The 23,138-nt window shown below is 45.4% G+C and overlaps 1 protein-coding gene across 2 annotated transcripts in view; it reads left to right on the top strand.

Annotated features, from left to right (window-relative positions):
- The window catches only part of LOC120022682 (ribosome biogenesis protein bop1-like), an 88,000-nt gene that overhangs the window by 6,505 nt on the left and 58,357 nt on the right, over positions 1-23,138 (top strand). The window contains exon 3 of one of the 2 annotated variants that reach the window (XM_038966666.1): positions 8,110-8,247. In XM_038966666.1, coding sequence (XP_038822594.1) covers positions 8,110-8,247 — 138 coding nt within the window. Of the gene's footprint in view, positions 1-8,106; positions 8,248-23,138 lie in introns of both variants that reach the window. The other variant, XM_038966665.1, reaches the window with a different exon arrangement.

The following is a 23,138-nucleotide window of genomic DNA, read 5'->3' as shown; positions in this document are numbered from 1 at the left end:
ACTAACATCGGCAGTGTTAGATCCAGCACACCACACATTCCAGAGACGATGAAGGCTAACCATGGCAGACAGATCTACAGTTCATTGTTTGGCTTCCGTGCGCTGCTTACCTTGGTGTCCCACGTTCCATCACCAGGCATGGCCGTACAGGCGCTGTCCACCAGGCACCATGACACCAAGGTTGAGGGCGAGCATCAGAAACCAGTGATCCTACAACACTACGATGCCACCAAGAGTGCTGTTGCCAATCTCAATAAGCTCGCTGCGATGTAGACATTGAGAAAAATATCAATAGGGGGCCAGTGCGCCTCCTTTAACCTGATAGACGTTGCTGCTAATTTTGCCTTCATCATTTGGATGGGAAACTTCCCCGGCTGGAAGGCTGAATGAAATCTGAAGTCCCCTCAGCAATGTTCCAACATCTAGTGGGAAGCCTTCCCAGAAGAGTGGAGGTTGTTATAGCAGCAAAGAGAGCAACCAACTCCTCCATATTCATTTTGGAGTGAGATGTTTAAAAAAAAAAATATTTATTTAACCATTTATTTAACTATGCAAGTCAGTTAAGAACAAATTCTTATTTTCAATGATGGCCTAGGAACAGTGGGTTAACTGCCTTGTTCAGGGGCAGAACGGAAGATTTTTACCTTGTCAGCTCGGGGATTCGTTTTTGCAACCTTCCGGTTACTAGTCCAACGCTCTAAACACTAGGCTACCTGTGTTTGACAAGCAGGTGTCCACATACTTTTGGTCATGTAGTGTGTATGTGTATAGCTCTCTCTCTATACAAGAAAATTAATTCTACTTAAAATAACCAAAGTAAAACACATTAGTCACATTTTACTAAAATGTGACTGTTTTACTTTGGTTATTTTAAGTAGAATTAATTTTCTTGTCTTAATAAAGGACTTTTGCTCTTGCAATAAAATCAAATATTTTTTCCCAAAGCTTTTCATGATCATCAACTCACATTTGTCTACAACTCTAGATTAGTCTATATAATAATATCCATCATCCAGTTACACTGGATGAAATATCTATCAGTTTGTGTGGATTTAATAGATATGACTCTTTACTACCCCGTAGTGGAAGTTGTATTTATTACATTCTTTGGAATCAGGAACAGGCAGGTGTCTATCGATCTCTATTCTCTTGCCAGTCTACTGTAAAGCCTACATCTGCCATAGTAGCGTCTACCCTCCTTCTGACTCCATCTTCAAATGCAGAAAGTCCTCTGTCAGAAGTGGTTTGCAAATTGAGATGTAGCCACTCCAACTATGGGAGGGGAAATGGATAGGGTTAATAGGTAGAGGGCAGGTGTCTGGGACTTCCTGGGATAGCTGCTATATTTATCAGCTAATGTTTAGCTCATTGTTCTGTCTGGTGTGTTCAAAAATCTCCAACTGTCATGCAAACGGCTTGGAATGACTGCATTGTATTACGTCAGCTTATCCTCCCAACACCTTCATTGTCTCTTAACTTTTTGACCAGTCTCACTTCTACAATTATGTTTATTGTCCCCCACGATGAAATCAGGGAGGGGACTGGGTCTGTCTCCGTTCATTCTTTAGTCGCATGTGCAATCTCAGACAGCACTGGCCTGATTTTGACAACTTGGGTGAATGATGCATCTTTCCATAGAGATGAAAATTACACTGATTGGCCAGATGGTGGCGCTATAACAAGAGTTTGAAAATACAAACTTTGAAAGGTCATGTCCCTCACCCCATTTGACCTAAAGTCATGCAATTCGGTACATAGGTCCCTCTCCTCACAAGGAACAAATTTGCCTCCGTGACTCATAATAAGGTCCGCAATGATGGATTTTCCACCATTTAGAATTTTGTGAAAAACACAACGCTATCCTACTGGCACCAAATGACCAATCTGCACGAAACTTGATGTAGCATTTTGGTTCAAAGTTCTCAGACTCGTACCTAAAACAACATGGCTGCTGTTGATCAATAAGCATTCACGAAGGTGTGGTCTGGCAAATCAATCAGTCAAAGATATTCGTATTGTAACAATTGTGTTGCAAATGCTGTCAAGACTTAACATATGCAAGAGCATTCATATCAACCACATGGTGGCGCTATAATGGGTGGATGTTTATATATCTTGATCCGTTTGCCTCCGAGTGCTGAAATTTTGCACACATGCTCAGGGATATGAGTCTAACCTGTCTAGGATGAGTGTGCCGCTAGCGGCACTTCCCCCCCCCCCCCACTGAAAAACCAGTGCCGCGAAATTCAAAAAAAATATTTTTTTTAAATATTTAACTTTCACACATTAAAGTCCAATACAGCTAATGAAAGACACAGATCTTGTGAATCCAGTCAACATGTCCGATTTTTAAAATGTTTTACAGGGAAGACACAATATGTAAAGATGTACATCTATTACCTAAAAACACATTAGCATAATCCACCATCTTTTATTTGTCCACCAACACCAGTAGCCATCACCAATTCGGCTAAACTAAGATATTTATAGCCCCTAACCAACAAAAAAACTCATTAGATGACAGTCTGATAACATATTTATGGTATGGGATAGGTTTTGTTAGAAAAAAGTGCATATTTCAGGTAGATGGCATAGGTTACAATTGCACCCACCGTCACAAATGGAATAGAAAAACTACTTAGAGCAACGTGTTTACCTACTTACTAATCATCAAACATTTCGTAAAAATACACAGCATACACGAATCGAAAGACACAGATCCTGTGAATACAGACAATATTTCAGATTTTCTAAGTGTCTTACAGCGAAAACACAATAAATCGTTATATTAGCATAGCACATACCACATAGCAGCCCAGCATTGATTCTAGCCAAAGTGAGCGATAAAAGTCAACATCGCCAAAAGATATTAATTTTTTCACTAACCTTCTCAGAATTCTTCCGATGACACTCCTGTAACATCACATTACAACATGCATATACAGTTTGATCGCAAATGTTTATATTTAGCCACCAAAATCATGGTTAGACAATGTGAAATGTAGCTCAGCTGGTCAGAAAATGTCCTTGCGCCACTTAGACAGTGATCTACTCTTATACATAAATACTCATAAACGTGACTAAAAAATATAGGGTGGACAGGGATTGATAGACAATTTAATTCTTAATACAATTGCGTTATTACATTTTTTAATTTATCCTTACTTTTCAATACAGTTTGCGCCAAGCGAAGCTACGTCAAAAAACATGGCGTCCTAAGCCACTAAAATGTTTCGACAGAAACACGATTTATCATAATAAAAATGTCCTACCTTGAGCTGTTCTTCCATCAGTATCTTGGGCAAAGGATCCTTTCTTGGGAGAAATCGTCTTTTGGTGGAAAGCTGTCCTCTTGCCATGTGGAAATGCCAACTGCGTTCGGGATGAACTGAAAAGCGTGCCCAACTATTCACATCGTTGCAAAAATAAATGTCCCAAAATCGCACTAAACGGATATAAATTGCTATAAAACGCTTTAAATTAACTACCTTATGATGTTTTTAACTCCCATAACGAGTAGAAACATGACCCGAGTAATATTACCCCCTTCACTAATGCTTGGAAAAGGTGCGGGCCGGTGTCCTCTAGGCGCATGACGCAGCTCCAAAAGAATGACTAGCTTCAGGGTTTTTTCATTTGTAGGGCCTGTGAACGCGCAATCGACCCCATTGGAATCGTCATCACGTAAAGGCATCCAGGGGAAGACGTAAGAAGTGTCCGTATAGTCATAGCAAAATCAGTGCCCTTTTAACTGACTTCAGAACAGTGGCCAACATTTCTGAAATCTGAATCCATGTCAGGGAAATTGCTGTAGAATGGGCTCTGTTCCACTTAGAGACAAAATTTCAACTCCTATAGAAACTATAGACTGTTTTCTATCCAATAATAATAATAATATGCATATTGTACGATCAAGGATTTTGTGGGAAGCCGTTTAAAAAAAGTACCCAATTAGCATAAATAGCCTAAACAGCGCCCTCATCCCCAACAGGCTAACTAACCCGCCGCGATATCTCAGACACCACTGGCTCGATTTTTGACAACTTGGGTGAATAATACGTCTTGCAATAGAGAGCCGTCATTTACAAAATTACAATGGTTGGTACGAGGGGCCTCATTCATCAGGGACAACATGTTTACTGTTTTATTTTATTACTGCCATGCAGATTTTAGCACCACATGCATCACTCAAATCAAACACGGGTCTTGGCTGTTTTTAAGTGTGCAGTCCTTCAAGTAACACGGAACCCAAACCGGCTGCGCGCGTGTGCTATCGTGCATAAATGTATGCCCCCCCCCCACACCAAACGCGATCACGACACGCAGGTTAAAATATCAAAACAAAGTCTGAACCAATGACATTAATTTGGGGACAGGTTGAAAAGCATTAAACATGTATGGCAATTTAGCTAGCTAGCTTGCACTTGCTAGCTAACGTTAATTTGTCCTATTTAGCTAGCTTGCTGTTGCTAGCTAATTTGTCCTGGGATATAAACATTGAGTTGTTATTTTACCTGAAATGCACAAGGACCTCTACTCCGACAATTAATCCACACATAAAACGGCCAACCAAATCGTTTCTAGTCATCTCCTCCTTCCAGGCTTTATCATCTTTGAATTTATATGCTGATCGCATCTAAACTTTCATTGTATTACCACGACAACCGGCAACAAAGTTCGTCTTTCAATCACCCACGTGGGTATAACCAATGAGAAGATGGCACGTGGGTACCTGCTTCTATAAACCAATGAGGATATGGGAGAGGCAGGACTTTCAGCGCAATCTGCGTCAGAAATAGGAAGGACTTCTACTTTAGCCCTTTGCGTCGCAGACGCTCGTTGGCAGTGTGGGTGCAATAATTGAATAACATGGATTTCTAAATTTATTTTGCGACGCTCGCGCATGCGACGTGTCAGGTCTGGTCAGCATGTAAGTTTGGCAATGCCAAGAGACGCAAACAAAGAACAAAATTAAAACAAAAATAATTGTATTATGTTATTGCAAAGGCACACTGGAACAAATTTGAAACCTTGAAATCATCATGTGCTGTTTTCTGGCAGCAGGGAACATCTGTTCCCTGCTGCAGCTTTCTTATCCATCCAGACTCATTGTTGTTTCTCTTTTCTCCTCCCTGTTCTTGTGAATAAAGAATCTGGGCCTTCAACACACCAGGCAGAAGTTAATGTGGTTGCTGGAGGCTTTATGGTCCCTGGGAGAGTCCCCTGGTGCAACGGCCGGCTGCGGCCAGCTCACTTCGATCGGGCCGGCCAGCTCTGCCGTTGGCCGGCCAGTCGGTCCGCGCTCTCGGCGTGTGAGTGGGTGGGAGATGCCGATTAAAATGGGGTTAGAGTGGGGGAGGAAAGGGGAGACTTTGACTGGGGGGGGGGGGGGGGCTCATCTTACAGTAACCAGGAAGGCTTTGCTCCTAATGCACCCACGCAGGAGCTCTGGTCTTCAGACGTGTCTGGGCCACTTCCACCGTGGGTTACACATGTCTCCTCCATCCACCAGCCGTTAAAGTTTTGGAAAGGTGGAGGGATGTGAGCGCAGGGGTCAAATTGATGGTGGACATGGGGGAATGGTATCCCGGACAACAAGACAAAGTGCATCCCCTTTGTTTACTCGATTTTAGTCCCTTAAAACACTTAACTCCCACCCCCGCTAATACAACTCCCACCCCCGCTAATACAACTCCCACCCCCGCTAATACAAATCCCACCCCCGCTAAGTTTTGCCATTTTGTCCCTGGGCCCTGTGTGAGGGTTGTGTAGCAGAGTTCACCCCAGGATGACCCCTCTCTCTGGATGGAGGTGCTGCAGCAGGCCAAGCCAGGGACAGGGAGCCTAGGTGGGCTTATCGTTTGGGTTTTGCTCCCAATTAAGTGGAAGTGTGAATGGGACGTGAAGGCCTTCTGATGGATCCATTCAGGCTTCACCCTGTAACTCAAAGGATGCAGCATGGTATTGGGGAACCTGGGGCCTGCTTGCGTCCGCTTTGGAGCGTTAAAAACAAGTTGTTGGCCAATGTGTGGAGAGTGTATGTCTGAACTACTGTGTGTTGGCTTACACGTGGGTGTGTGCGGCCCGCGTGTGTGAATGTGCTCGGAACCAAAAGGCCTGCAGGAGATTCAAGCCAGAAATGATTAATTTCATAGATTTTGTAAATGACCAGCCATAACCCTAAGGTACGCCAATACATTTTGAGTGTCAAGACGTTCATTTGAATTTCCCTAAGAGCATTAATTATGGGGGGAAATAATGGCCTTTGCATTTGGCTTCTCCTGACTGACTCCGTGCAGTGCCTTCCCGCCCTCAGCCTCTCTCTCTCTCTCTCTCTCCTGACTGACTCTGTGCAGTGCCTTCCCATCCTCGGCCTCTCTCTCTCTCCTGACTGACTCTGTGCATTGCCTTACCGTCCTCAGCCTCTCTCTCTCTCTCCTGACTGACTCCGTGCAGTGCCTTCCCGTCCTCAGCCTCTCTCTCTCCTGACTGACTCTGTGCATTGCCTTACCGTCCTCAGCCTCTCTCTCTCTCTCCTGACTGACTCCGTGCAGTGCCTTCCCGTCCTCAGCCTCTCTCTCTCTCTCCTGACTGACTCCGTGCAGTGCCTTCCCGTCCTCAGCCTCTCTCTCTCTCCTGACTGACTCCGTGCAGTGCCTTCCCGTCCTCAGCCTCTCTCTCTCTCCTGACTGACTCCGTGCAGTGCCTTCCCGTCCACAGCCTCTCTCCCACATTTTATCCTCGTCGGCGGTTGTGGTCACATGGGCTCCGGGCCAAGCTCAGCTGGATGTCCAGTCCACTGCTTGTTTTCAAGCTGTATGATCCACTCTGCGAGCCCTTCTCTTTTGGCTGATCTGTCGCACATCATCTGGACAAGTCATCTGTCATGGTCTCACTCTCTCCCTGCCCCGCAATCTCCTCATCCCTGTAACAGTAAACAGATTAGCTTGGTAATCCTCCAACAGACTTGTAGTGTAGTCAGGAAGCCCCACTCTTCTATCTGGTCTGCTATTTTACAAGCGTTGGCTTCTGTGTTGTGGAGTAAACAAGGTTCCCTCTTGGCTTTCTTAAACAGCCTCCTACTCAAACCCCACTTCACCTTGTTTGTTCAGTTCAAGAGGAGGCTACAGCAGAGCGAAACTCAGGTCTGACTGAAATCCCCTGGGTGTAAAAATGCATTTAGTATTAAAACTGGGCCCAGGCAGCTCTGTCTTGATGGGGATTTAACTAGGCATCAGGGAGGAAGTGTTTCACTTAGAGCTGCAGGCCAAGAGATACCAGGACCCATAGGAGGCATAAATCATAGCAGGTTACTCACCTGCCTGTCACTGCCTCTAGGGAAATGAGACTGCAACCTCAAAGAACTTCTCTCTCTCCCTTCATCCCTCCCTCTATACCTCTATCTCCTTGTCTCAAAGCAGTTAATTCCCCCTTCCTCCCTCCATGCATCCATCCCGCCCTGCCTTACATCCCTCTATCCCCTCATTCCTGTTAAGAGAGCCTTTGACGGCTCTGCGTCTGTGTGACTGATGGCTCACAGTAAAGCACGTCCAGTGGTGGGTCCTTGGATCCTTCCATCCTCGCTGGCCTTCCACTCACACAGGATGTGCCTTTCTGGTGACTGCTCCTCGTGTGTGTGTGTGTGTGTGTGTGTGTGTGTGTGTGTGTGTGTGTGTGTGTGTGTGTGTGTGTGTGTGTGTGTGTGTGTGTGTGTGTGTGTGTGTGTGTGTGTGTGTGTGTGTGTGTGTGTGTGTGTGTGTGTGTGTGAGAGAATCATTCAAAGGAAGCTGTGTAAATAAATGTGAATCCTAAAACATGGAAACTGTCATTGATCCATTAAGGGCATCAAGTAATCAGTCGTCCCTTCAAGCCTGCAGGAAGTTTTAATTCCTTAAACTGCTTCTATTTTACTTACAGGTCTGACAGAGTTGATTGGCTGTCACGCATAACTTTTTTTATTCTTAGATAATTAGACAAAAATGCTTTTAACAGCACCAAGCAGGGAAGTCATTCCCCCAGCACTTAAAAAATGTACCAGAACTTGTTTGCATAGCAACCGGTTGCTATGAACTCTAAATGTCATTCCTTGGTGTCTTGTTTTCATAGCAGCCAGACGAAAAAACTGCACCAAAGCAGAAGAGGAAGATGAATAAAGGTGAGGGAGTCGCCATGGATGACGGAGGAGAGAAGGGACTGATCACCACTCAGCATGGGGACGAGTATGAACACGACACCTCTGATGAAGAGGTAAGGTCATTGTTTTAACTTCAGTCGACTTGATACCCAATCATGAAAATGCTGCTGAGACAAACCCTGCATTTGTCACTCAATCTGTTGTCTTCCACTGGGCCTCTTTTTTTTATTTGAGTCGTCATTTGACTAGCACTTCTAGATCTATTTGGATGGCTAACATATTGGGGATTTGGTGTACAAATAAGCTGATCATTTGCACTCAAGGCCATGAACTGCTATTCTTTACCTACCCAGTACAGAGTTGGTTGGAGTAATGTGCTTTTTCAGAACCATCGCATATTAATTGTCCTCAAAGTTTGTACGGATATTTGGTCCATGGCATGTCCACCAGTGAGAAAACACACATTTTCTAATGTCCCATACTCTAGAAATAAGATGCATTCTGTCTGAGGCTCAAACAGAATACAAAAGAACAAGGGACAATTTCATTGATTTGAATGAATAGATTTAGCAGATTTGTAGTGAAACACACTAACCACCATGCATTGTTGTTGCTATAGTACAAGGTGATGAGACATCATGTGTTCCTGCTGTAGTGCTTCCTATTACACTGCTGTTCTGATCCCTGCAGTCTGGTCAACATGTCCTCCAGTCTGTCTGTAGTTAGAGACTCAGCAGATTGGCTTCCACTCGTTTCTCATTATTGGGTTGAAAACAGACAGTACTTTTTATGTTGTTGCTTTTCAAGTGAGCTCAGAAGCAGCGTATGATGATGTAGTCGTGTGCTTCATGCCACCACAACCAAGCAGGAGATCTGCAGGACGGAGATTTTTCTTCCTTATTTGCATGTTGGCCTATTAAAGCCTTATTTTTTGTACTCTGCTATTTAATTTACAGGGTCCGTTGAGAAGCGTTGAACCCTGTGGTTTAGATCATTTGCCAGGCCATACAACCTTGAAACTGTCAGCCATCCAACACTGTTTCTGGCACTTGGCTCTGGGATGAGGAATGTGTTGTAGTGAGTGAAGGGGCCATATTGTTCTTGGGAAGGGCTTTGCTTTTAAAAGAGAGTGAGGTGGGTTTAATGCCCTGTGAAATAATATAGGACACAACTGGAATCAAAACTGCTTACTTGATTTAGTTTCTAAAGAGACTTCAGCAGAGCTTTTGAAAAACCAGAGGGATTTTTAAGAGACTCGGGGCTTGTTTAAACAGAGGTGTTTCAGATTCAAGTCACTTCGTCCATAGTGGGGGGGCATCCATGTGTGCGAGCCGGAGCCCGCAGGTGTCTGTGGTACTATGACTCAGGGGTCGGGGGGGGGGGGGGGGGGGGGGGGGGGTCGGTGTGTGTGGAGAGGAAGGGGGGAGGGGGTGAAGAGGAGGGATAGAGTGAGGGAGTCAAGTAGAGTCAACCACAGGGAGTCAAGAAGAGGTGTTCCAGAGAGCAGCTCCCATTGAGGGAGAGGCAGAAACTCATCCCACCCTAGACCTGATCCTTCCACTGATTGCATTAGCCTCACCTACACAGTCTAACAGTGTCAGAATACTCCTCTATGGAGAGATGGAATGAGTCTCTTTCTTTATCCTCTTCATTAAACAGATGTTCCGTGTGTTCCCCTCCCTCAACTTAAGTTTCCCCTTATTTAAGGATCTACTGTCTTCAACCCCTGTAAGAGTTTAGGGTTTACGGACCGTCCGACAAGAGGACAGAGGAAATGGAAAACATCATCACTGGTTCCATCTTGTCATTCTGATAATTTCCTCCAGCAGCCGGTGTGACCCGAGACTAGCCGGTGTGACCCGAGACTAGCCGGTGTGACCCGAGACTAGCCGGTGTGACCCGAGACTAGCCGGTGTGACCCGAGACTAGCCGGTGTGACCCGAGACTAGCCGGTGTGACCCGAGACTAGCCGGTGTGACCCGAGACTAGCCGGTGTGACCCGAGACTAGCCGGTGTGACCCGAGACTAGCCGGTGTGACCCGAGACTAGCCGGTGTGACCCGAGACTAGCCGGTGTGCCTTTTAAGCCTTCGTCCGGTCTGCTCTAGTCTGTGTGGTCACGGTGTTGCTGCTGCCCCGCATGAGTGGAACCACGGTGGTCCTGGCCCATTTGGCCTGGGTTAAGTTAGTCCCCTGCCTGGGAACAGGAGATGGGGTTCCTCCTCGCCGTCCCGTCGCATGCAGCCCTCTGTCGGCGCACAAGTTATCTACAAACAAACCGGCGGATGGTCAAAAATGTTGCCCGTTTATTCTTCTTCTCCTTCCTTTTGTAATAAAGGGCTATTTCCTGTTTCGCGGAGTGAAGGGGGAATACGTGAGACTGCAGCAGCGCCTGTCCGAGGCCTCCTCGCCCGGCAGGAAGGGGCTTTTTCTCCCGCAATTGCTTTTCCATGTGCTCTTTGAGATGAATGAAGACACATTGTGGAATGGAGGGGGGGGAGAGAGAGAGAGAGAGAGAGAGAACCCTGGCTCCCCACTACGCCTCCTTCTTCCTGCCTCTGCATAGCTACTGCTCAACGGGACCTGTGCACAATGCAGGAGAACTCAATTCGGTAGCACACTAGACTGGGAAGGGTGTGCACGTGCGAGTGAGTGAGGGATGGGGAGCTAAGGGGGAAATGCTCAATTGGGAGATTGGCAAACCGGGTTGGCAGGGCTGCCAAAGCTCTTAACAGGCTGGAAGTGTTAGTGAGTGCATGTGTGCCCCCTGCCTTGTGGCTGTGCTCACTGCGTAGTAGGCTTGTGGCTGTGCTCACTGCGTAGTAGGCTTGTGGCTGCGCTCACTGCGTAGTAGGCTTGTGGCTGCGCTCACTGCGTAGTAGGCTTGTGGCTGCGCTCACTGTGTAGTAGGCTTGTGGCTGCGCTCACTGCGTAGTAGGCTTGTGCGGTATCCAGATGGTCATACCTTCATACCGACCTTGTGCCATACCGGGATATTCGGTAATACCGGCACTGAACACAAGGGACGCTGTTTTCAAACACCACTAATACTCAGTAAATCGAAGGTTAGCAGTCCTAATAAGTACATGTAAAATCCGATAAAGAATGCTAACTAAATGCTTAAGAGCGCATTGCGAACATATTTTATACAGTCTCAGACCTAAACTATACAAGTCCATAATGCTACTGCCAGTTTGCTACACACACAAACCAAACATCAAACAGCAAGGCTCTTGATCCAGGAGGGAATTCTCTACTGTTACCAAGTAAATGGTTGATTTTGGAAGAAGTAACTTGCTAATAAATTAGCGAACCAAATGCACAACTGCAGAGCATTTATCACATTTTAGACTGATAACTTAATAGTTAGAACATATCTAGCTGGCAAACATTTAATTGTGAATTCCATACTGTAACTAGATCACCTGGTGAATGCTGCATGACAGTGAGTGACTCACAAGGCTTCCGTCTCTCGTCGTTGTCTGCTTGTAAACAAACACCACGTGACTAGGGACTACCAATAAATTCATAATGAAAAATTGTGAAAGTTGAAATGAGGAACGCCATCTTCTTTATCTCCTAACCTATTGAATAAGTTGACTGCAGGTCTTAACTACAAATATTGACATTTGATTAAAAATTGTATTGTTTTGACGGTATTGAAAAACCATCCTGTGTCTTTTTCTAAATGCCCATAACCGCCCAAGCCTTCTGCGTTGGTTGTTCTTGTGGCTGTGCTCACAGCGTAGCCTCCTGGTTGGTTGTTCTTGTGGCTGTGCTCACAGCGTAGCCTCCTGGTTGGTTGTTCTTGTGGCTGTGCTCACAGCGTAGCCTCCTGGTTGGTTGTTCTTGTGGCTGTGCTCACAGCGTAGCCTCCCGGTTGGCTGTTCTTGTTAAGCTCGGCACGGGAAGTTGGAGCGCTTTCGAATGACAAGGCACTCACCCGTGAATTTGGTGGACCACAGACAAACCTAAAATGTGTGGGTCCTTAGGCAGACACTTTAACGTCTCTCTTGAAGGCTGCATTGATATTTAGGACATCCATGATGTAGGCCCCCACCTCTACACTCCCCATCCCAGATCCTGTCTACTTAGTTTGGGTACCCCTGCCAAGCTGCCCCTATGATGAAAACTCCAGCATGGTGGGCCTCTTGCATACCTGAGCTCTTGTGGTGCTAGTAGTAGACTGTAGACATGATGAAATCAGTTATTTTTTTTGTTTCTTTCTGTAAAGCTGTTTTTGTGAGACTACGGCTCAAGGGTACATTTACATCACAACATTTACGTGTTTGGTGCACTCAACTCTTTGACATGGCATAATATCAATTTTAGTGTGTGCATTACTGACGGAGCGGACAGGGGAGATGGAGATGCATACTTGGCAGCCATTTAAACCCTCCACCTGACAACCTTAGATTACCCTGCAAGGCTGTGCTGCTTGACTTACCAGCAGGTCCACAGGAACAGAACACAGTTCAGCCGGTCTTTTGAGTGGACCATTCGGTGTAGAACCAACATCCATGCCAAGACGTGAGTTTCCTGAGAGTGAATTCGTATCAACACGCACGGCACACCATCACATGTGCTGTGCTGGGAATAAAAAAATAATAATAATACTTCATCATTGGTGAAAAGTTTCCTCACCATGTTTTGGTCAAATCAAACCTTTTTTCACAACCTCAAGATGGAAGTTCCTATGTCTAACGTCTAGGATATGTTAGAGTTATGTTCCTCTGGCTTCTCCGGCATGTGCTGAGAGAGCCTACCTTTTTAGAAAATGTTTTCCTAAATCCCTTGACCCCCCCCCCCCTCCCCCCCCTCCTATTATTCCAGCCTAATCAACGATAGGACGATGTGTGATCCTATCTGTTTCAGGAAGGCTGTTCCTCTGCCAGAACTCTCAGGTGCTCAGGAGCGAGCAGCCTGTAGGAGGTGGCTTATTTTCATTTCATTACCAACCATAACAAACAACCTCTCTACGTTGTGACGTGTTGGGTGTCCCTTTTAACCATGAGCTAAGAGACCAGACTCGTATTCTCCTCCACGTCCTCCTCCGTCCTCCTCCACCCCCCTCTTGGAAATCTGATGAAACCAGATTTTGAAAAGGGGGTTTGGAAATGGAGGTACTCATGTCTGGAAGTGAGTTTTTTTTTTTTTTTTTCTCCGCAAAATGTTAGTAATCCCAAAGTTTAATTTTGTGATTGGGATGTCTCCAGGTGGCGGTTTCTAATGCCTTCCAGATGGTATCCACCACAATCCCAGTCCAATTCGTGATGGCAGTTCATTTCTTTTAAAGCAGGGATTTTCACTCTTTCGGACTGGGACTGGCGGCTCTTTGACTGGATGAGGGAGACCAGACCACAGCGTCCTCCTCTCTGTTTTTATTAGCACCTCTGATTGACAGCAGACAGGGAGAGAGTGGTTCTATTTCCAGTGTTGACATCTGGACCCAGCTAGAGAGGACAGGACACGGTGTGATCTGGACCCAGTGTCCCTTTGACTGAGGAGGTCAAACTCTCATTTGTCTCTCTCTGCTTTTCCCCCTCTCTCTGTCACTCTGTCTCCATCTCTCCTCCCTCTCACTTTATCACTCCCTCGCTCTTTTCTTCCCTCCCTCTGTCCTCCGTGCTCAGCCACAATGCGCTGATTGAGCCAGAGTCTCATTGGGAACAGCTTGTTACCTAAAGCAGTCAAAATAAATGTTTTCAGGTTCCTCCTGGGTGTAGTAGCTGTGGTAAAACGTAACAAAAACCTGCCTGTGTGGATTAGGAAAAAGAGAACCGGATATCAACTCTGATTTCAGGAGAGGCTCAGAGGCACGTTTAGCTATCAGTGCTTCAGCAGAGTTTGCTGGCTGTTCCTCAGCTAAACTGAGGCCATGGGCATTGGTCTTAGTCCCTCCATAGCTTCTCCCAGGTCCTTCTTCCCCATTTATTGAGTTAAGAGCTGTCACAGAGGGCGGTCCGTGGTTTCCTCTGGTCGTGTCGCTGCGTTCCAGCAATGAAATCGAATCGATTAAGGGAACGTGGACCAGGGGGTCTATTTCAACACAACCTTAGCCCAGGAAAGGGCCTGAGGAGCAGGCCCGAACTCACCCCTACTCCCAGTACATGGAGGGTCTACTTCTATTATCTGTCCTAAATGTTCTTGAAGACCAGCACCAATAACTTGGGTGTGAGTGCGGCCTTTTTAAATGGGGAAAGCAGAGGGCCCATACGTGTGTGAGACTGGAGAACATGTTGTATGTATGTATGGAGAGGTTGTTTCAACGCTGGTCTGGTCATGCCGTGGTTAAACGGATGGCCCCATGCCCTGTACAGACTTCCTCTAGTCTACAGCATTGAACTATGATTCTTTACCCCACTCCTGTTCATTCAATTAATTTCACTCCAACCAACCTCCCTCCTCAAATATTAAGTATTTTTATATTTTTACAAGCAGTAAAGTCCATGTTGCCGCAAAGGAGTTATGGCCATACACCGCAAGCCAGGTACATCAGCAGCGGTCGGAAAATGGGGCCTTGCGTTCGACGGCTGAAATGAAATAACCATTGCCAGCCCTCAGCGGCCACTAAAACTTCCTTTATGGAAGTCAATGTAGCCGGCAGGAATGGTGGAAGTGCCGTTGGTTGGTTACGCCTTAACCCAAAGACATAATCAACCCTACTTTTCCAATATCTGCGTCTGATTTCAACAGAAACCCACCGCTTATTCGCTTGGTGGATTATTCCCTTGTTCTTTTCTTCTCATTTTATTAGAGGAACAACCAGACCTGACATTTAAATAGACTATCGGATCTTTTGTTTCGCTTTTTTCCCCCTCAGCCATTTGGATGACATTTTCGTGGGAGAGAAACAAATGAGGAATATATTTTGTGCTTCGGCAGACACGGCCATGGTTTTTATGAAATGTCTGCTGCGGCGCTAGAGTGGTTTTGTTCTAGAATCCATTCTTAAAGATTTATCAAATTTAACCTACTAGAACGTGGGTGGTGATCTGTTTACCAGCATTAGACGGTAGGATATTCATAAGGATTCCATAAGGAGCCATATAGACCCCTCTGACTACCCCTCTCATACTGTGTTGCCATCCAGATGGATGTCATAACCAATATTTCTCTCTTTTTGAGGGTGTTAATCTCAATATATTATGAAGCCAACTATACTGAAGTAGAGTAGTTTTTCCAATCCAACCCATTTGAGGATTGTTACCTGGGTAAAGAATCTTGCGTGAATACCATGCCTGTCCCTACCTATCTGTGACAGAGAGATTTCCACTTGGGACAACTCATTTTTGACACAAATTTTTGTCATTGACTCAAATGGCTTCTGGTCCATAGACTTCTTGGAAATGGTCTGAAGTCTAGACCTCCTCCCAGCCACTTGGTCTCATTTGACCTCCTACAATAGTTAACCCATACCCAGCCAGTATGGAATTTAAGTCCATCCACTTTTTATTTAATTTTTTATAAATAGTCAAGTCAGTTGACGGCCTACCCAGGCCAAACCCTAACCCGGACGGCGCTGGGCCAATTGTGCGCCACCCTATGAGACTCCCAATCACGGCCGGTTGTGATACAGCCTGGAATCAAACCAGGGTCTGTAGTGATGCCTCTAGCACTGAGATGCAGTGCCTTAGACCGCTGTGATACAGCCTGGAATGTAACAAGGGTGTCTGTAGTGACGCCTCTAGCACTGAGATGCAGTGCCTTAGACCGCTGTGATACAGCCTGGAATGTAACAAGGGTGTCTGTAGTGACGCCTCTAGCACTGAGATGCAGTGCCTTAGACTGCCTTGCCACTCGGGAGACTATACTCAGTGTGATCATCTGAATGCAGCTAGCCCTACGGTTGGTGCTGACATGTTTGACATGGACCCTGAAACAATGTCATGATTGATGGAGTCACCTTAGCAGGTTACCTAGAAGATGCATTCAGTGTCTCCTCAAACAGTCTAATATTGATCAGTGAACCCTGTGCGCTGTGCTGCCCCTGGGCCAAACAAAGGGCCGTGAGAGGTCTTCGAGGAGAGGACCAGGTCTGCCATTTGTATTGGCCCAGGATAAACTACTTACCAAACCGTTCCTGTCCTAGGGACAAAGATTTGCATTCAAGCTCCACTACACTGCTGAAATCAATATGGTGATAAAATTAACAGATAGGTAGTAAATGATGTGGAATCTTGGCCTGTCACTGCACTGTCAGCAGGAAATCTCTTTTTAATAGTCTATTTAAGGAGAAGCAGGGTTGTGTTTTTCTAAGTCAAAGGGGGGATGTTGATCCAGAGTCTGGGTGGATGGGGGGGGTCTTGAGAAGTGGCTGGGTGAATCGCGTGCTGCGCCGACAGAGCAAACCTGGGCCGTGGCGCGCCGGACCCTTGCAGGTGCGCAGAGGTGGGGGGTGTGTGAGTGTGGGGCTGCCAGAGCAGCCACCTGTCGTTCCGTAGTTTTTAGGACTTCCTTTTCATCCGGTCTTCAGCACGGCTCCCAGTTGGCCCAGTGTGTGTCCTGTTGCCAGAAGGCCTGATTGAAACCAACTGCCAGCGGGGGCTGCCATGTGTTTCAGTTAGAAGGGGGAAGTTCGGAGATGGAGGGGTGGTATTGTGAGGCGAAACCCTGGAGTGGGAAGCGGGGGACGGGGTTTGAGTGAAGAGGGAGGGGGGGCAAGCTGAAAGCTTGAAGCTCTCATCTTCTGCACAGCTGAGAGATGAGCTGTCTAGACTGCTTTATTTTTCATTTACACCATGCCGGCTCCCCCCCTCTCAGAGCTGCAGAGTTTCTACACAGAGACTGGGGTTGTAAAAATCTATTACGGCGGCTCTGGGTGAGGAAGAGCGTAGTGTGGCTGAAAAGCTGTCCTCACCTCGACTCCCTTCTGTCTTTATCCTGTCTCCCTCTGTTCCTCTCGTAAAAAGTCTTCCCTCTATCTATGTACTCTGGCAACGGCCCTCATTTTTACCTGAAAATATGTGTTTGTGCCATTGAAACCTATGGTGGTGGCCGTCAGGGCGAAAGTGAATGGAATTGACATCACTGGGATATTGGAGTTTATGGTTAGTTGGGAAATCTGCGTTCTCAGAGGCAAGCAAGCGAGGGATCGCCTGGTTCTCTTTTTACCCAATGTTTTTCTCTTCTGTCATAACTGCAAGCTTTAGCAGAGTGGAGGGGAAAGGGAAGCTTCAGGGCATCATTAGATATTTAATTTCCAATAAATAACTACTTTCTCTGAATGATGTACCGGACGCTTTCCCCCAGGTGGAAAAACCATTTTCAAATAAACCTGGACGGGCTCAGTCAGAATGCAAAGTTTCCACATGCCGTACACACTCCAAGGTTAAATGGCGTGTACGAGGATCCTCCAGAGTGTTTATCGAGTTAGCGTGTCGTGTGGTCCTCACAGTGGCCTGGCTCGACAGCCTCAGCAAGCAGCGACTACACTCAGCCTCACTATGAATGAGTGCCTGACCTCGCCGTGACCTCTCTGAAATTGTGGTTTTGCTATTTTGCAAAATAATGAACAGATTTATTTTTATAGGCCCCGGTTCCTACAGTACGACCGTATAGTATAAGACGTTGGAAATGAAAAGTGGGAGGAGGAGGTTGGGACTCCTGGTTTCCTGGTCTCCAGCTGCAGTGTCAGATGAGGGATTCGTCTGGCGGAGCTAAGGGTCTTCTGCGTCGCTAAGTCTGGGTTTCTACACCCCCCTGTGGTTATCCCTAGCCCTGTGTAGGGTAAGCCTCCCACCCCTGGCCTCCCTCACGGTCATCCTCTCATTGGGCTTTGACTGGAGAGGAGCCGGCTGATGTTGAACAGAGCTTTTACAGTCTATAGACATGAGTCTCAATGGGCTGGCTGCTAACTGCTAACCATTCCCTAGGCCAGATTGGGACCCATGGCGACTTAGAAGAGACAGACCAACCAACGGCACCATTTCCAACCCCATATGATGAATCGCAGTAAGCTTCCTAACTGTCCTCAACGCCATGCAGAGACAGTACTCTCTGGTGTTCATCTGTCTGGAGGGCTTCACTTGTTGTCTGATTACTCCTGTCCTGTACTCTGTCTCTTTGAAGCGCCACAGACTATTCTGTCTGTCTCTACACCAGGAGGCAGAAGAACAGGAGAACAGACAGTATTTTACCACAGATTATTTTGTTTTTCAGTCTCTATAGCAGGAGACTGGGACAGGAGTAGACTGTTTTACTTGGAAGTGTAACAGGTGAAAACCATGTACTTTAAACTTGAAGTATTAAAATTCTGCCACCCACTACATTTGCAATGGCTTCCCAGTGTTGGTGCCACAATGTGGGCTGAAGCTTCCCAGTGTTGGTGCCACAACGTAGGCTGAAGTGATCTCTACACAAAGGAACAGTAGCTAGGTTTCCATCCAATTGGCGACAGATTTTCATACAAATATGAAAAAATATGCATCAAGAAAATGTGTGCATTTTCCACCAAACGGACTTGTTGTGGATAAAAATCAGTGCATGATGACATGGGTCCACACACAATGTACCATTCACTTCCTTTTTCATGTACCGAATGAAAATTCAAAGTTCAATGTGTTCGAAATGATGGTTAGTATATCAATATTTGCGCATCAAGTCGTTTCCACCACCATTTCTCGCATAAATAATTTTACAGACGCAAAGAGAGCCCACCATGGAAACGTGGTTAGTGTCATGTTCTTAATGTCAATTTCTGCTTTTAATGCAAATCCTGTATGCATCTGGGGCAGCAGGTAGCCTAGCGATTAGAGAGGCGTGCCAGCAGCAAGGGTTGCCAGCAGCAAGGGTTGCCAGCAGCAAGGGTTGCCAGCAGCAAGGGTTGCCAGTTCGAATCCCGGGTCAACAGGAACAATTTGTTGGGAATTGAGCTGGCAAGGGGAGGGTTGCTGGTATTATATCCTAGATGCCATTGCCTTCCGTTGTGCCCTTGAGCAAGGCACTTAACCCCCCCACAACAACAACTCCCTGGGCGCCCAGAGTGGCAGAGCACCGCACCTCTCCAATACCTGTATATGTGGTTGGACGTTGTGTTAAGTTGACTAATAAAGTAAGAGAGCGAGGGAGAATTTTTGCAAAGATAAGAAAACCGAGAGATTTAGTTTTTCTTCCTTTCCAACATAACACTTGAATCTATGGTCATAGTGTGCCTTTTAACTTCTACTTGGTCACAATCCCGGATCCGGGAGCTTTTTTACTGATGAGGGTCATCAGTAAAAAAGCTGACTAGCATAGCCTAGCATAGCGCCACAAGTAAATACTAGCATCTAAATATCATTAAATCGCAAGTCCAAGACACCAGATGAAAGATAGACATCTTGTGAATCCAGCCATCGTTTCTGATTTTTAAAATGTTTTACAGGGAAGACACAATATGTAAATCTATTAGCTAACCACGATAGCAAAAGACACAACTTTTTTTTTTCACCATTTTTTTCCTGCATAGGTAGCTATCACAATTTCGACCAAATAAAGATATAAATAGTCACTAACCAAGAAACAACTTCATCAGATGAAAGTCTGATAACATATTTATTGTATAGCATATGTTTTGTTAGAAAAATGTGCATATTTCAGGTATAAATCATGTTTCATGTTTTACATTGCAGCCACCATCACAACTCTCACCAAAGCAACTAGAATAACTACAGAGACCAACGTGAATTACCTAAATACTCATCATAAAACATTTATGAAAAATACACAGCGTACAGCAAATGAAAGACAAAGATCTTGTCAATCCAGCCAATATTTCAGATTTTTTAAGTGTTTTACAGCGAAAACACAATATAGCATTATATTAGCTTACTACAATAGCCAACCACACAACAGCATTGATGCAAGCCAACAATAGCGATAACGAATAAACCAGCAAAATATATTAATTTTTTCACTAACCTTCTCAAACTTCTTCAGATGACAGTCCTATAACATCATATTACACAATACATATAGAGTTTGTTCGAAAATGTGCATATTTAGCGGCACAGATCGTGGTTATACAATGAGAATAGTAGCCAAGCTGCCAACAATATGTCGGGAGAAATCTTGGGAGAGGCACCTAATCTAATCAATAACTAATCATAAACTTGACTAAAAAATACAGGTTGGACAGCAAATGAAAGATACATTAGTTCTTAATGCAACCGCTGTGTTAGATTTTTAAAATTAACGTTACTACGACATACAGCGTGCGTTAAAGCGAGACCGCACCGAAATGAATGGCGGAATAGTAGTTTGACATTTTTCAACAGAACAACGAATTAACATCATAAATAGTTCTTACTTTTTGATGAGCTTCCATCAGAATCTTGGGCAAGTTGTCCTTTGTCCAGAAGAATCGTTGCTCGGTTGTTGATTGTCGCCTTCAACTTTGGAATTAGCAGTAAACATTAGCCATGTGGCGAAGACGTGTCCAACTCACCATAACGCAGCACTAAGAAAATTCCGAAAATCGCAATATACTGATACAAAATGATATAACTCGGTTTAAAATAACTACATTATGACGTTTTTAACACCTATATCGAATAAAATCAGAGCCGGATATATCTAAGGCCTATAACGAGCGCTTTCCAGAACGCCATCCTGAGGTCTGTCTTGCGTCATGGCGAATGTTGAAAAGAGTGCACCCCACGTTCCAAGACCCTTTATATGGCCTCAGATCTGCCTAGCAACTCCATTCCAATTCTCACTGCTTGCTGACATCTAGGGGAAGGCCTATGCAGTGCATGTTGACCAATAGAATACATGCAAATTAATAAACTGACCCTAGAACAGACTGCCTGATTTCAGATTTCTCACTTCCTGACAGGAAGTTTGCTCCAACTTGAGTTCTGTTTTACTCAGATATAATTCAAACGGTTTTAGAAACTAGAGAGTGTTTTCTATCCAATAGTAATAATAATATGCATATTGTACGAGCAAGAATTGAGTACGAGGCAGTTTAATTTGGGAACGAATTTTTACAAAGTGAAAACAGCACCCCCTATTGAGAAAAGGTTAAACATTGCAAATATATATTTTAGTTTCCATTAGAAAATGTGCACACGCACACAGAAGGTTAGTGGGTTCGTCCAGATTGTCATGAATGAAGGGAAAAAGAGCAGCTAACCTGGCTCCCAGCGCTCGTGAACATTTCCACATTTAGTTTCCACCGCTGACTGTGACAGGGCTGATGGGTGAGAGTGACAGCAGGGGTCAACCAAGAGGCCAGGCCCCAGCGGGTGGCAGCCCTGGTGGGGGAGAAAGACAGGAGGGAGCAGAGGGTGGCCTGGAGGTCAGGGAGTAGGGGACACACAGCTTTTTCTGGCGAGACCGACAGACAGAGAGAGAGACAGCTTGGGAGACAAACCTTTTGGATTAGCTGGGGGGAAGGGGTGGTTTCTTTAGGGGGCGTGGAGACGTTACGCGAAAGGGGAAGGAATTCCAGACGTGTGCAGGCTTCCTTTGCAGACAGATGGGATGGTCTGTGCTGGGGGACAGTGTGGTGGCTGGGGGACAGTGTGGTGGCTGGGGGACAGTGTGGATGCCAGTGTTCATTTCGTCAACAAAAATAGTGACTCAAATATTTGTCGACACCTATTTTTTATTTTATTTTATTGATGAGACGATAAATGACTAAATAGACCCATTAAAAAATTAACTAAGTCATTTTTAATTTCATTTGACTAAAATGAGACAAGACAAAATTATCTCTGTGACTAAAATCTGACTACTAAGTGGACTAGACATTTTAGGAGAGATTGAGAGCTTTTCAGCGGCACAGATGCACAGCGCAGTTCTGTTCAGCAGTGGCAAGGACGTGTCCAGCGAACAGCCTACTCAGCTGGTGAGCTGTGAGGAAGCAAGCCATGAGTGTAGGCAGACCGGCTCTGCCTCCAATTATAGCCTACACATTGCGCAGGCGACTCTTGTTTCACCACCAGCTTTCTAGTTAGCAACCCTGGGCCTGGTTAAGAAACATGAGCTGCTTTACAAAAATAAAAACAATAGCAGCATTGAGTTTAATAGTAAAACAACAGTCTAGCTATGTTTTTATCTCCCTTGAGTAGGCCATAGAAAAGTAAATCAAAAGTTTTGAATTTGTATTCTTGCACAACACTTCCATTTCCCCCCCCCCCCCTGCAATTCATATACTGGTTCTGTAGCCAAGTCTCACTCTTTTCCTCAGAGAAAATGTCTTGATTGCACCGTTCGAAAGACATGACCCCTAATACCGACGCTACGTTTTGTTCTATCTTACATTTTAAATTCCTGCAACATATCACGGGCCGTTCTAAAAGTAGCCTACTTGTGGACCGGATCGGTAACCTTCAATCATGTTACCTCATTAGCTAGCTAAAACTAACAACCAGGGGGCGCGTTCAGTAGGACGCAACGTTTTGGATCGTTCAGATAAGCATGTAGACATGTAGACATGCCTACATAGAATATTTCTGTCTGAAATGGTGAATATGGAATAAATTCATAGAATTTCTATCTGCAACGTTCAATAATGTTTTGTAACTGAACGTGGCCTGGTAACATTACCAGTAGCCTATATGCAAACACTTGGTGGCACAGAAAGAAAGGAAAATGTATAGCCAACAATTTGACTAAATTCCCCTTGCCTCTACACTATATCTGACTCAGAAAATAACTTGATTTTCAGTTCATGTGGACCCAGTGACTCAGAGTTGAGCACTTGGACCAGGATTCCAGCAGAGTGACTCAGACTTCAGCCATAGGGACTCGTGACTCAGGCGCAGGGACTTGGGACTCGATTTGAGTTTTAGTGACTTGACTAAATCAATGGGCAAAGCAGTCTTTAGCTCCTGATGAGCCATTAGCTCCTGATGAGCCATTAGCTCCTGATGAGCCATTAGCTCCCGATGAGCCATTAGCTCCCGTTGAGCCATTAGCTCCTGTGCCTACTTGTGGATGTAAATGTGGCTGCAGCGTCTGGGGAACATAGATAACAATGGCAATGATGCAACCGAGTGATGGAGGTGCAACCCATA

This window comes from Salvelinus namaycush, chromosome 27 (genome assembly GCF_016432855.1).
Source record: "Salvelinus namaycush isolate Seneca chromosome 27, SaNama_1.0, whole genome shotgun sequence".
Classification (NCBI taxonomy): Eukaryota; Metazoa; Chordata; class Actinopteri; order Salmoniformes; family Salmonidae; genus Salvelinus; species Salvelinus namaycush.
Note: the sequence above shows the minus strand (reverse complement) of the source record. Positions and strands in the feature narration are given on the sequence as shown.